This window comes from Solanum verrucosum, unplaced genomic scaffold, assembly GCF_900185275.1.
Source record: "Solanum verrucosum unplaced genomic scaffold, falcon-dt-bn FXZP01000203.1, whole genome shotgun sequence".
NCBI lineage: Eukaryota > Viridiplantae > Streptophyta > Magnoliopsida > Solanales > Solanaceae > Solanum > Solanum verrucosum.
Genome location: NW_026020815.1, coordinates 590,673 through 604,773, shown reverse-complemented (window position 1 = coordinate 604,773; position 14,101 = coordinate 590,673). Strand labels below are relative to the sequence as shown.

Here is a 14,101-nt window from a genome sequence, read left to right as displayed (position 1 = left end):
ATGGGTCTGAAGGGTAAGTTGATTTCTTCAGTAGAGGTGAAGTGTGGAGGACATTTGGTTCATGATATTTTTCATGCCAAAACTCATCATATATCCAACTTAAGCCCTAGCAAGGTCAAAAGTTTTGAGATTCATGAAGGTGAAGCGATAGATGTTGGTTCAATTGTTGAATGGACATATAGCGACGGTAAAATATACACATTTCCCCTCTCTCTACATATGAATCAATTTTTTACATTTAGGTGTGTCTGATATTGAGAAAGTCCATTTCCAATTGAATATTTTTAGTAAAAAAGTTTTTTGATGGTCATATTACTTGCTCCAAAAGCTTATGTACTTTATAAGTTTTAACATGTAACTTTTGTCTTTTATCTCTTATATTTTCGATTTTATTGATTGTAGATGGAAAAGATAAGACATTAAAGCAAGTGATTGAAGCCGTCGACCATGAAACTAAAACAATCACTTGGAAAGTGATTGGTGGAGATCTGTTAGAGTTGTACGATTCCTTCACTATTATCACATCATGTGACCATCATTGGACTACATGGACGTTTTTGTACGAGAAGAAAACTGAAGACACACCAGAGCCTCTCGTTCTCCTGGCTTTACTCCTTCATGTGACAAAAGAAATCGAGAATCACCTTCTTAAGTAATAAAGCATCGATGCTATTCAATGGCTCATATCCATATTTATACATATGCAAAGTATATATATATGTATGTTTACACACATATATGTGTATTTGTGCGTGATACTGGCTAGCTAGTTCTATCTAGCTAGCTATAGTGTGTGAAATAAATAACATTGTGTTTAAAGAATATATTTCTTACTCCTTTTGTCTCAATTTATGTGGCACTTTTCATTTTTCGAGAGTCAAACCGTTTAAGTTTGACCAGAAATTTACGCATGAAATTTTCAATTTTTTCTGAAATAAAATTTTTATATTTGTAAACTACGTAAAAAGTAATATAAGTCACAATAATTAATAATTCAAAATGTTTAAAAAATCTATGAAAAACTTACGGTCAAAGTTAGACTTGTTTGAATCTCGAAATCCGAAAAGTGACACATAAAATGGGACGGAGGGAGTATGTTCCTTTCCTTCTAGGGATGTATTTTCAATGTTCAAAATATGGAAAAAATCGATTGAATTAATTATTTTTTTGATTTTTCGATTTATTCAGTTGGTTTGCGATTTATATTTTTTTTTTAAAAGTTTGATTTTCAATTCTGTGATTGTTGCTAGGCTGCTTGCTTATGATTGTTGTTAACCCATATTTTTTCATGTTTAAAAATGGATATAGCACTTAAGGGAGACTTGGAAATCCCCGTAAATTTTAAACCTTTAATTACACTTATAATAAGTGTAAAGAACTCAAATCCAATACAACACTGGGAATTAAATGTAATAATTAATATGGTAGGACCCCAAACAAACATATAGAAATATCGAAAGTAGGACTATGAGTTGATAGATCGAAGAAGGGAGATGAGAAAATATAGACACTTCAGAAGGGAGATGAGGAGAATCAGACTTTCACACAATAATAAGCATAACCTCTCTTTCTATCTTCTCTTCCTTTTACATTAATTGCTAATTGAGCCTAGATTCCAAATCAACCTTTTTGGCCCAATAGTTGATTTCATGGCGTTAAAATTCATGTCGAGCTAAGGTTGATTCATAACAGTATTATGTTTGATAAGAATTTTGGACCTATGTATCATTAGTCCATGTATTAGTTATACACCCTACATGGTATTATAAGATGTATAATAATACTTTACATTTGGTGGTACTAGTAATACATATAATTTAATACCATGCGATTAATCTATATTTAGACAAAAACATCCCTCAAATCATTTTTGCATTATGAATCTTTATAGCAAACGACCCGTAAGGAATATGCATTATCATCTGCAAAAAACATAGCATAAAACATGATTTAGAGTTGACAACAATAATGTTTGCTCTTAAGATCTGGCGACATTATCTTTATGGACTTAAATGTGAGGTATTCACTAATTATCACAACTTACAATATGTGTTCACTTAGAAGGATTTGAATCTAAGACAAAGGAGATGAATGAAATTGCTCAAGAATTATGATGTGACCATTCAATATCATTCAGGAAAGGTCAATGTGATGACAGACGCATTGAGCTGAAAAAAAGGTTAGTATGGCATCTTGGCTTGCTTGGGGGTGTCTAAGTGACCCTTGGCCAGAGAGATTCATGCTCTGGAGTCCAAGTTCAAATAATTAGGCATCTCCGAGAAAGGTGGAATGTTAGCTAATATTGAGATTAAGCCCACCTTTATAGAGAAAATTAAGACTAAGTAGGTTGAAGATGAGAACACGAATAAGCTAAGAAATAAGGTGGTGTCTATGGAGATATAAGATACCACTTTCGTTGCGGGTGATGCGCTCAGTTAAATAGGAAGGATTTATGTTCCTCAGGTTGGTGACTTGATCCAGAGTATGTTGGTAAAGTCTTATGATTTGCGGTACTCTATTCATTCAGGTGTGACCAAGATGTACCGGTATTTGAGACAACTTTATTGGTGATCCGGGATGAAGAAAGACATTGCTGAGTACCTTTTCAAATGTCAAAATTGTCAACATGTAAAGTATAAGCATCAAAAGCCTGTAGATTACTTTAGAGGATGCCCATCCTTGAGTGGAAGTAGGAAATGATATTCATGGATTTAGTGGTGGAACTACCTAAGACCTTGGGAAAGTATGACCCAATTTAGGTCATTATAGACAGGCTAACTAAATCAATCCATTTTATTCTAGTCAGAGTGGATTACATCTCTCAACAATTGGTCAAGATTTATGACAAAAAAATAGCAAGGTTGCACGGGGTGCCTTTTTCTATCATTTCAGACTGTGACACTGAGTTAGCTTCTAAGTTTTGGAGCAAATTCCATGAGGTGTTAGACACTCAACTCACTTTAAGCACAACTTTCCACCCATAGACTGACGATCAATCAAAAAGAATAATTCAGGTATTGGAATCCATGTTGAGAGCATGTGTGATTGACTTTAGGGGCTATTAAGATAAGTTATTTCCCTTATGTGAGTTCTCTTACAGAAATAATTATCACTGTAGTATTTAATATGGCACAATTTGAGGCACTGTATGAAAGGGAATGCAAATTGTTTATAGGGTGGTTTGAGGCCAGTGATGTGGAACCTTTGGGTGCTGATTTGGTTAGGAAAGCCTAAGAAAGGGGGATGGGTATTCCAGCTAAGTTATTGACAGCCTATAGTAGGCAGTACGCGGACCAAAGGGTAATAGACATAACCTTTCAGGTTGGGGAACAAGTATTGTTAAAGGTGTCACCCATTCAAGGAGTGATGAGGTTTGGTAAGAGGGGCAAACTTAGCCCTCACTATATTGGTCCATTTGAGATTCTTAATGGTGTAGGGGCCAATGGATTATAGGTTAGCACTACCTCCCAACTTGACTGTAGTTCATTTAATGTTTCATGTATCTATGCTAAAGAGATACCATAGGGATAAAAATAATATCATCAAGTGAGATTCAATAGTGTTTGACAAGGACTTGCAGTTTGCAGATGAACTGATTGTGATTCTTGATTGAGATGTCTGTAAGTTGGGGATAAAGGAAATCAAATCAGTAAAGGTCACATGGAAACATCATCTACTTTGGAGACAACGAGAGACATGCGAGACAAGTTGTAACATCCCGCAACTAGAAAGAGCTAGGATTAGAAAGAGTCATTTTTTGAAAGAATGAAAAATCTAGAAATTTGACAAAATTAAGTTAAGTATGAATTTTGGGTCAACTTCAAATGACCTTAATTTAGGTGTGATAAAAGACACCGTAGGAAAGATCTTTGAATTATCTTTCTAACGCCACCAAGTTTGATTAGTTTCGAGTTCGTATGAGGGAGATAAGCCCATTTGAAGTTGGGCTGTCTAGATAAAGAAAGTCAAAGCCAGAGTTTAGAAGGATATTATGGTCTTTTCACTACCCAATTATTTAATTTTGTTTTGGTAATTAAGTTGGGGTCTCAACTGATGGGATTCAGTTTACGCTATTGAGAAATAAGTTAGGGTTTTAAGAAAGAGAAGGAGAAACAAGGAAATCGCCAAGTCTTGAAGAATTGCTTGTGGATTTCTTTAAGGGTTGATCCCTACGAGGTATGTGAGATCACATAGCATTGGGTTAGTTCACCCACGCTTCAATCATGATTTATTTCAGCGAATTTATGTTCTTGAAGGTTTAGAAATTGAGTTCTTGATGAGTTTTGTTGAAGTTCTGTTAAGTTCTTGATATGTTGAAATTATTGAGGAGTTGTTGATTCAAATTCATGAAATTATGTTTCGTTTTGAGTAGATTCTTGCATATTTTGATTATGTAATCGAATCTAAGTGTTTGGGGAAATAACCAATCGAAACTACAGGTTTTAGAGTTGAAAAACGACCAAGAAAAATCAGAGTTTTCTGGGTAGGGGTCTGGGGTGCCGCGCGTGCCAGAGCGCCCCACTTTGGGTTCTGAAGATTTATCCCTGGGGTGCCGCGCCACCCATAGCGCCCCAACTTCAGTTCTGAAGTTTTGGGTCTGGCTCCCCGCGCCACTTAGAGCACCAGGGACGCCGGGTCTTCTACTTTTTCCCACTTCTTTCCGTACTAGTTCCCTTGTAACGTACATCTGTTTCCTAGTTGATTTCTACACTCTAAGGTATGTCTAAACAACATGAAATCATCAATAACAAGAGATCATTAACCTTGAATCCATAATTCAAGTCAAGAGAAGTTAAGAGTCAAGTCAAGAGAAGTTAAGAGTCAAGTCAAGAAAAGTTCATTTGTTCAAGAGAGTATATGGGGACTATATATTCCCAAAGAGTAAAATGCTTTCACATTTAAACAAGAAAGGGAACTTTGATTTTCAAAAGAGCATTTGAGCTAGTTTTTTCAGTAAAGAGTAAATGCTTTCACAATTAAGCAAGAGAGGAAACTTTGTTTTCCAAGATAGAAGTTGAGCTAAGTTTTGAGAAATCATCTCAAACCACTGAAAGAAGTATGTTTTTAAACATAAGAGCTAGTACATATTTTGGGAGTAGTATTGAGCACCAATATGGGGGAGAGTTCAGACAACTCCTAACTCTCATAAACCATGTAACCATCATTGGTAGAAAAGGGTCATACTTTTTAGATGATTCTTTAGTATTTTTTATAATAGACTAGTGGATCCACTTAGTAGTCAGGTTTTATACCCTCGGCAAGGTATAGGACGGCCCTGGCAGCATAAGGCAAAATGTTGTATCATCACAATAGCTCTTACGTGATGGTTGTCGGTTAGAGAAACTCCCACAACAGTATTATTATGTATTTTTTATATACATTCCAGAGTTAATATTGTATCTTTGCATACATCCAGAGTTACTAAAATATTTCTAAATACACAGAGTTGATATCCATGTTTTAAAGCTTTTCTTTATAATGCACTTATGTATATTGCTTTATATTGAAATGAGTTAAGTTGAGACCAAGTTTGCTCTTTCAGTTCCTTTCAAACTTATGTCTTGTTTTAGTATTCCCCTCGCATGCTCGCACATTCAATGTACTGATGATATTTGGCCTGCATCTTTTTATGATATAGATACAGGTAACTAGGATCAGCATCCAGCGCTTCGTTGATCCAATTGAGCATTCAATGTCTTGTGGTGAGCCACTTTGCTTTACGGAGGATCTTTTTTTTTTCTTTTAGTATTTTAGTTCATTATGATGTTGTGGGTATTGTCCCGACATCCATCTAAGTTTTTTAGAGGTTTCATAGACAGTCATATGTTAGTTCTTTAGTCTTTTCATTTTCATTCTATTATGTTGAGACTTGAGTTTGCCTTATTGGCCAGCTGAATGTTCCTTTATAACATTTTAACTTATTACATAGATTTATCTTTATTGAGTAAAAGTCTTACGATGAGTAAGTAAGCCAGGGCAAAGGTTCGCTTGGGGCCAACAATGATTCTCGAGTGTCAGTCCTGCCCAGGGTGTAGGCTCGAAGCGTGGCAGAAGTACCCTTACTTGTTCTATGATTCAGATACTGCACTTTTTTCTATTTTAGCTATTTTATATTAAAAATAATATTGGACTGATTTTAAAAGTCGCCACTTAATTTTTAAGGTAAAATTAAGAAAACTGATTCTTCAAAAGATTAAAACAAGAAATCAATTGAAAAATATTTAAAGGGGTTCGAGGTTCATATTAATGTTCTAAGAAGGGTTTTAAAGCACCTAGAACATCCGCTAACATACGATTATCCGATAATTAACTATTTGGCTAAACAATTTTAAGAAAATACGCATACTTTGTTTGAAGAGATAACAACTTAAGACTTGAGATTGTTTTTTTTTTAGGATAAACGAAAATAGTATTAGGGATTACTTAAGAAAAATATTTCAAAGTAATTGAAGTAATAAAATAAGTACTTATACAGTTTAGGAAAATACAAGTAATTATTTCAAAATGGTTATCTTTCGGGGAGTTGAATTTTGGAAACCTTAAAATTAAACAAACAAATAATCATGCAAGAGCAATTAAATAACAAAGAAGAGAAGATGTGGCCCAAGCCCGATTTCTATCCGCCTGAGCCGGTACTTGGGCCTATTTTCAATTTTGGGTCTAAAGGGCCAATCCTTAGTATCTGTCCTAGACTAATCTTGAAATTAATTTCTTTGGGCCTTAGGCCCATCTTCCACCTATCCTAAGAACTAACAAGTGATAATAATTGCAAATGAAGGGCATAGGCCCAAAAGTAACAAAATACAAAGATGAAAATTAAGAGCTCTTTTAGACCATTTTCAATGCAATATCTAACGTATACGACTGATGTATATTGTTCGTATCCAGCACTTTGATTCGCTCCGAACACCTGTACGTCAATGTCAAGGACCTGCTCTTCCATTTTTCACGCTGGCCGACTCAATAGAGGACGCAATTGGGCATCGTGGCCCATCTTCGAAATGCAAAGAGGGGAAAGAGTCCATTTGACTCATCCAAAGGAAATGCACATAAAAAAAAGTGAAAATTTCTAATATGACATATATTATACTAATATTTTCGAGTTATAGCAGTAGATTTAGACTTTCAAGTTATAACATTAAAAATTTCAGGTTGTAACATATTATTAAAAAATAATAAAAATTTAGTAATTAAAAACATTTGATTTAAAAAGAATAAAAAGATAAAAAAAAATTAAAATAAAACGTTTTTGAAGGAAAAAATGAAAAAAACGGAAATAGGTATTATCTTAAATTTGAATTAATTTAAGATAATTATTAATTAGCATGAATTAAGGGATTTCAAACTAATTAAGAATATTCAGTTTCCTTAATTCACTCCAATTTGTTAAAATTAATTTAAAAATCAGATTTTATCCATTTTTCTTTCACGTTTTTCTTCCAGAAATTGTCACTGGCAACAAATTGAATTTTTTTTTTGTTGAAAAAACGTGTTTTTTTTTGTAATGGACAACTACGTATCAATATTAATTAAACATGGCGGAAGATGGGTTGCTTCAGGTGAGTATTTTTAATTGTTTACTATTTTTATTTGGATTTCAATGAAATAGAAAAAAAAATGAAACTGTAAATCGCCACTATATTGAATGTGACATTTTTTTTTGTATAAACAATACGTTTTGTTCATAATACTTATTAGTTGTTGTGAAATTGTAATATTAGTGATTTTCTTGGTAAGTTTCTGTTTTTTGGTAGTGGTTTAGTGTCACCATATTATTGATAACTGGTTTTTTTCTTGGTAAGTTTCTGTAATATTATTGATTACTGGGTTTTTTCGTGAAAAAATGAATTAAAATGTATAGTTTTGAATGAATTTGTTAGTGTAATTGTAATTAATTTGGTACGAAAGTGTATTGAAGAATTGTATGACAGTTGTTTTAAGTGGGTATGAAAGTGTGTTAACTAGTTAGTAAAAAAAGTTATTTTGAAGTTTGAATAAGTGTATTAAAAATGTTTTAAGTTGGTATGAAATGTGAAATGTTATTGTTTATATAAGTTTTGTCAATTATGTATAAATTTGTGTGAAAGGAATGAACTATTTGGTATGAGAAATGTATAAATTTGGTATAAATGATGATTGTATGTATGAAATTTGTATTAAGTGGGTATGAAATCTGAAATTTTATTTTTTAATGAAATATGTTTGTAGTTTACTGTTTGAATGATTTTTGTATGACAAAAATAATGACAAGTGTGTATAATTTTGTTATATTTTGTATTATGTAAGACTAATTGTTATTTTTTTTTTTTAATGAAACAAGGAAATATGTTGATTTTCAGATGGAGGGGATTATATATGAGTATTCTAGTCTTTATAGTGGTCTAGTAAGTGCGATAACATCGCAACTAATGATAGATGTTAATATTCACAATATAGAGATGAAATATATAGTTAGTGATAGATGTCCCCCTGTTAGTATCCACAATGATGTTGGTGTGCGGGTTTTTTTAGATCAAAAGAAAGCTAATGTAGATTTCTTTACGATTTCATATACTTGGAAATAAAATTTATTCCAAATTAATATATAAGATAGTGTAACTATTTGTACAGGTTTCCGATTTCAGATTTCAGATTTCATATACATGATTCATTAATTATTCATACAGATTTCATATACTAGAAAATAAAATTTATTTCAAATTAATATATAAGATAGTGTAAATATTTGTACAAATTTCAGATTTTAGATTCCAGATTTCATATACGCGATTCATTAATTATTTATACAGATTTAATATACTTGGAAATAAAATTTATTCCAGATTAATATATAAGATAGTGTAAATATATTGTAATATATAACAAACTTTATACCAATCTTATTCAAGTTTCATTCCAACACGAACTTCAGTTTATATCACACATATTATACTAACAATAAATCAATTTCATATAATCACACAATGTATATCATTTGTATAACAATATTATATCACAATTAATACAATATCCAACCATCAAACATTAAATTGAGTGTCATACACATATTAATCAAATTTCACACACGTTTCATCCATTAATTGTACAATTTGGATTCACACTGATATTTTAAAATAGTGAATCCAAATGGTATGAAAACTGTATATTACTAGTATCCTGAAATTATAATAGCCAAACAGTAATTCATATGTAGATGGTATCTGATTGGAAGAAAACATATGATATTATATATCATCAAATACTTAAATACAAAAAAGTTGTTCAAAAGTAAAAAAAACAAACATGTAATTCTAAAAAAGTAGAAGGTGCAATCAACTATTTCAATTTTTTTGTACGTGGTCTTGGTGTAGGATAATTGGTGGTATCCGGAACATATTCTTTTGCTATGCGAGGTCCACCAAATTTGCTAGCAATCGTATCAGTAACTTCACTCTCACTGATCGCGCCATTCTCACTCTTTGTATATACAGTTAATAGACAATCACACTACTGTTAAAACACAATTCATACCATTTGTATACCACTATTATATCACAAATCATACAATATCCAACAATCAACTGTTTAATCAGAATCATACACATATTAATCAGATTTCATACACGTTTCATTCAAACAACTATTTCGAAAATAATATAAGAATAATGTGATATTTTTAGGAAAAAATCAGTAGTTTTAATAATGTGAAAATAAATTGAATATAATATTTACCCTAACAATTTTTTTTGTCTTTTTTAGGTGTTGGGACTTCTGATTCCTTTTTTTTTTTTTGGATCTTCTTGTAGATGGTTTTGACGACTGAGCAACTTCAACATTCATTATTTTTTTTCTTTTTTTCTTTTTTGATTCAGTAACAAAATCAGAATTAGAATCAAAATCAAAAGGGGTTTCAACATTTTTCCCCTTCCTCTTCTTCCCCTTTCGATTTATCGGACTCACCCGTTTGTTTGAGTCATTTTTTTCTGTTTTTGGTCTTTCAATAGAGATGAATTACCCCTAGCCGGAGTTTCAACAATGTTTGGCAGCGGTGTTTGAGTCAAAATGTTGAAAGATGGAGCATGAACTTCATCCATAGAAGTTCCTTCGACTAATCGAGGGATCTTTCGAGGAGTTACAATCGTTTTCTTCGACATGGTTTTGTTGAAAAAACTAAATTGAATGGAGGATTGTAAAGTTAGTGTAGTTTGGTGGTGAGAAAGATGTGATAGATGAAGGTAAAATTGGGCTAGTGTGTTAATGGCATGTAGAACTGGATGAGCGTGGGGGGAGGGGGGAGGGATTGACGTATGGGAGGTGGTAACGGTAAAGAAGGAAACTTGTTGTAGGTGAATCCCTATATCTATGTAACTGATAATTTCAGATTTAAAAAAGGAACAGAAATCAATTTAATTACATATTATTAATTAATAATAATAAACCATAAATAGATTAATCATTTATTAAATAAATGGAAATTGATTTTTAAATAAAATTAATTGGAGTGTAACGGTAAAAAAGGAAGTCTAATCAATGTAAATCCCTAAATTCGTGTAACTGATAATTTCGATTTTAAAAAAGGAACTGAAATTATATTAGCTAGCTATTAATAATTAATAATATAAAAATATAAAGAGATTAATTATTTTTAAATAAACCTGTAATTAATTTTTAAATAAAGTTAAATTTAAGTAATATGTTATAACCCGTAAATAAACTGTTATAAGTAAGAATATTTTAAGAATGTGTTTAAAACTTGTAATATTGACCCTTAAATGTGTATATGGTGTGATTTTTCCTAAAAAAAAACAAGTATGAATTAATATACGCTCATGGTCATAATCCAAAACAAAAAAAATAAAATTTAAAGCATGAGGATACACATCAGATTCAAATTAGATACACACTAATAGCATACATTTGAAATAACAAACAATTCCTGATATTCAAATGATTTTTAAAGCTCTCCGATATATGAAATCTTAGAAAAAAAGTAGTACCTCAAGGGAAAGACTTAAACAAAATTTATCTCATTTCGGTAACAACGCAAAACTCTCATACAAGATACTAAATAATAATCCTTTTAAAATGTTGTCAGGGAACGATTACGAAAGAAGGAACTCAATTCCATGATGCAAAAGCTACACCAATACAGTAAAAGAGGGACAGTAAGCAGATTAATGAAGAAAACGAGCTACTACATCAACAAGTAATGGAGAAGACAACACACAACCTCCACATTGGTTAGCTTTCGAAGTTCTGTTTCATATTTTATCGTTAGAAGATTAACTAATACAAAAATCACATACTTGAAATTAAAAAAAAATCAAACTAAGAAATCTAACAAGATGAAGGCAGAAAATTGGAGGGGAAAATGAACTAAGACTAATATTTATTAAGAACAGAAGAATAAATAAATAAATAAAATAATAATAAAAATAATCTTACATTTTATGACAACTCGACTAAATCAGGCCTACTGTTTCGAACACAACTTTCAGCTAAAAAGAAAGGAATCGAATCAAGTTAACATGCTGAAACTAGTCCTGTCTAGCCATGTAAACATCTATACATATGAGAGCATTAGAGATCAAAACAAACACATCAGAAATCTACACCAAACTGGAACAGTAGGAGAAATCACAGACATTAACAAGGGATTGCTAAACAACGATTATATTTTGGAAAATAAACAACAGTAGCAGCCAACAATTAACTTAGAGAAGAACGAACAACAAAATTTATACATTCAAAGAGACCTCATATCCACATTCAGAATGAACAGAACTTCAAGAAACAAACTACAGTGTTGAAAATAAGGACAAAATCAAATTTAGTGGCGAACGATTCAACTACTGGTGAAACAAGCAACATCTAAATGAAATCACGACTCGAAGGAGAGTTTACCTCTTTCGAAGCAGCGACCTAGGACACCGACGATTTGAAACGAGCAAATCTTACCACCACAATGAGACTCCAAAAACTTCAGTGAGCGAGGAATGAAAAAGAGAAAACCGAGAATCCCGACTCCCAATCCTTTCCAACTCTAATTTTTTCACTTTTTCTCTGTGAAGCTAGCCTAATTTTTCCAACTTTTTCCTAACCTCCAACAATGAAGAAGGAGTGGTTTTATATAGGAGGAAATTAGGGTTGAAAAGGGGGGAAATTCGGGAGAATTTGGATGGAATTTTCGAATTCAAAATTCAAATTCCCTCCTAAGATAAGGCTGCCAGCCAGCTCAAATTTTGTACCAAAATGTACTATTCTCAACGGATTCAAAGAGGGGACCGTCGATTTGGAGATGAAGGACGAAGAGGCGAGGAGATTACGACACCTGGATGATTCTTGTACAGACAGGATAATGGGGGAGAGGGAGACAGACGCACTGCTCGCTGGACTCGGACGCGCTGGATCGATTTTTGGTTGCTGGGTCGCGTTGAGGAAGAAAGAGAACGACGTACAAAGGTCGTTTGGTTTTTGTTGCTGTTGCACGCGTTGTTGCTGGAACTGTGGGATCGTTTGTTGCTGCTGGAACTGTGGGATCGTTTGTTGCTGCTGATGTATGTTGTGTTGTACTGTTGTTGGGTGGGTCTTTGGTATAGAATTTGGCCAGTGTTTGGGCTGATGAGTTGGGCATTGGAGGGGTTTAAATGGGCTGCTGAAAAGGAACAATAAAGGGAAATTTTTCAAAATGTCAATATTTTGACATTTAATAGGATCCAATGTCAACACTTTTAATATTTAGTAAAAATGTTAAAATTTTAATTTATTATGTATTTTATTTAAGTTTTTATTATTTGTTTTAATTGAAAGAATACAGTTATTAAATAACAAAAAGGAGAAATTTAGGGGAGAGAATTTTTTTAAAAATGAACAATTGCTTAAAAGTCTCAGCAGTTACAAAATTTCAAAACTAAATACTAATTGTCTTCTCCATAGCTGATGAGTTCTATCATTATCGATTTTCAATATATTTTGATTGAAATCTTTTTTTTTTTCTGTTTGTTGAGAATTATTTTAACGAAACAGTACAACAAAATCATTGACAAACAACTGTGGAGAAGGATTTTTTTACTGGGAGTTCGATCAAATTGGTTGAATACAAATTGGACCATGTATTAGTTAATTGCTTCAGCCTTAATCTTTTTCTAAGTGATTATAAAATTTTGATATGAAAGTTTGTAAATAATTGTAAACTTTATCTGTTTTCATTGTAAATTGTATGTACTATGAACAACGTAAGAAAAATTAGTTTTGGTGGATTTGTTTAATTTTTTGTGGTTGTTGATTACAAAAAATGTTAATGGATTGTTTGAAGATTTTTTGATCGGCCGTTTGTTTTTAATGGTTCAATATTTGTTTTGTATACATATATGTTGGCAGACTTCATTGAAATATGCATAATACAGTTTTGTTCAAATTTGTTTTTAATGTTTCAATATTTATTTTTTACTTGATCCAAGGACTATTGTAAATACATACATTTTTAACTTGGATACAAAAAAATGTTAACATCTATAATTCTGTATTTGTTAATGACTTGGGTATTTAATTTTGTTTAGTTTGAATACAAAGAAAATATGGGGAGTATTTGTTTTTTAACAAATAGTAATGCCATTTGATTTTTTTCTAAGTTAAAGTAAAGATACATATTAAATGTATTCATTGTATTCATGCACTTTTGTTTCATTGTTTTGTATTCATTACTCCATATTTGGTGTTTCATTAAATCATAATAATTATTGTATATGTCAGGTTTGATTTATAAGTTACATTATTGTATAAATTTATTTTTATGTGATGTAGTTTATAAGTTACATTATGGCACAATTTATATATTTATATGCTTGCCAAGTGAATTTTTTTTCCTTACAAATCTAATTTACTCAGGAAAATGCTTTTGTCATTAACTCGGATAACAAGAGCCTGCTGAGTACTACATTCAAGTTCTAGTGTCCTACAACACATGAGAATTTGACCTTGACCAACACATATTCTCATTCTCATATAATGAGCGAAACATGTTTTCTCACAAAACAAATTATATTGTTGCTCAGTAAGATGCTTAGTCAACTGAGTTTTAATGTGTATTCCTTTTAAACAATTAGTGATGCTAGTTCAGATT

At 31.9% G+C, this 14,101-nt stretch overlaps 1 protein-coding gene across 1 annotated transcript; it reads left to right on the top strand.

Annotated features, from left to right (window-relative positions):
* On the top strand, positions 1-656 carry LOC125813469 (kirola-like). Its single transcript, XM_049492974.1, has 2 exons — positions 1-187; positions 403-656. Exons 1-2 carry the CDS (start codon positions 1-3, stop codon positions 654-656), a joined length of 441 nt encoding a protein of 146 aa, XP_049348931.1.
* Positions 657-14,101: the final 13,445 nt, after the last annotated feature.

Bases quoted from the DNA above. Each gene is read 5' to 3' on its own strand.
- LOC125813469 (XM_049492974.1), top strand. From the start codon at position 1: ATGGGTCTGAAGGGTAAGTTGATTTCTTCAGTAGAGGTGAAGTGTGGA. The intron at 188-402 runs GTAAAATATACA...TATTGATTGTAG, and splicing joins TGAATGGACATATAGCGACG to ATGGAAAAGATAAGACATTA.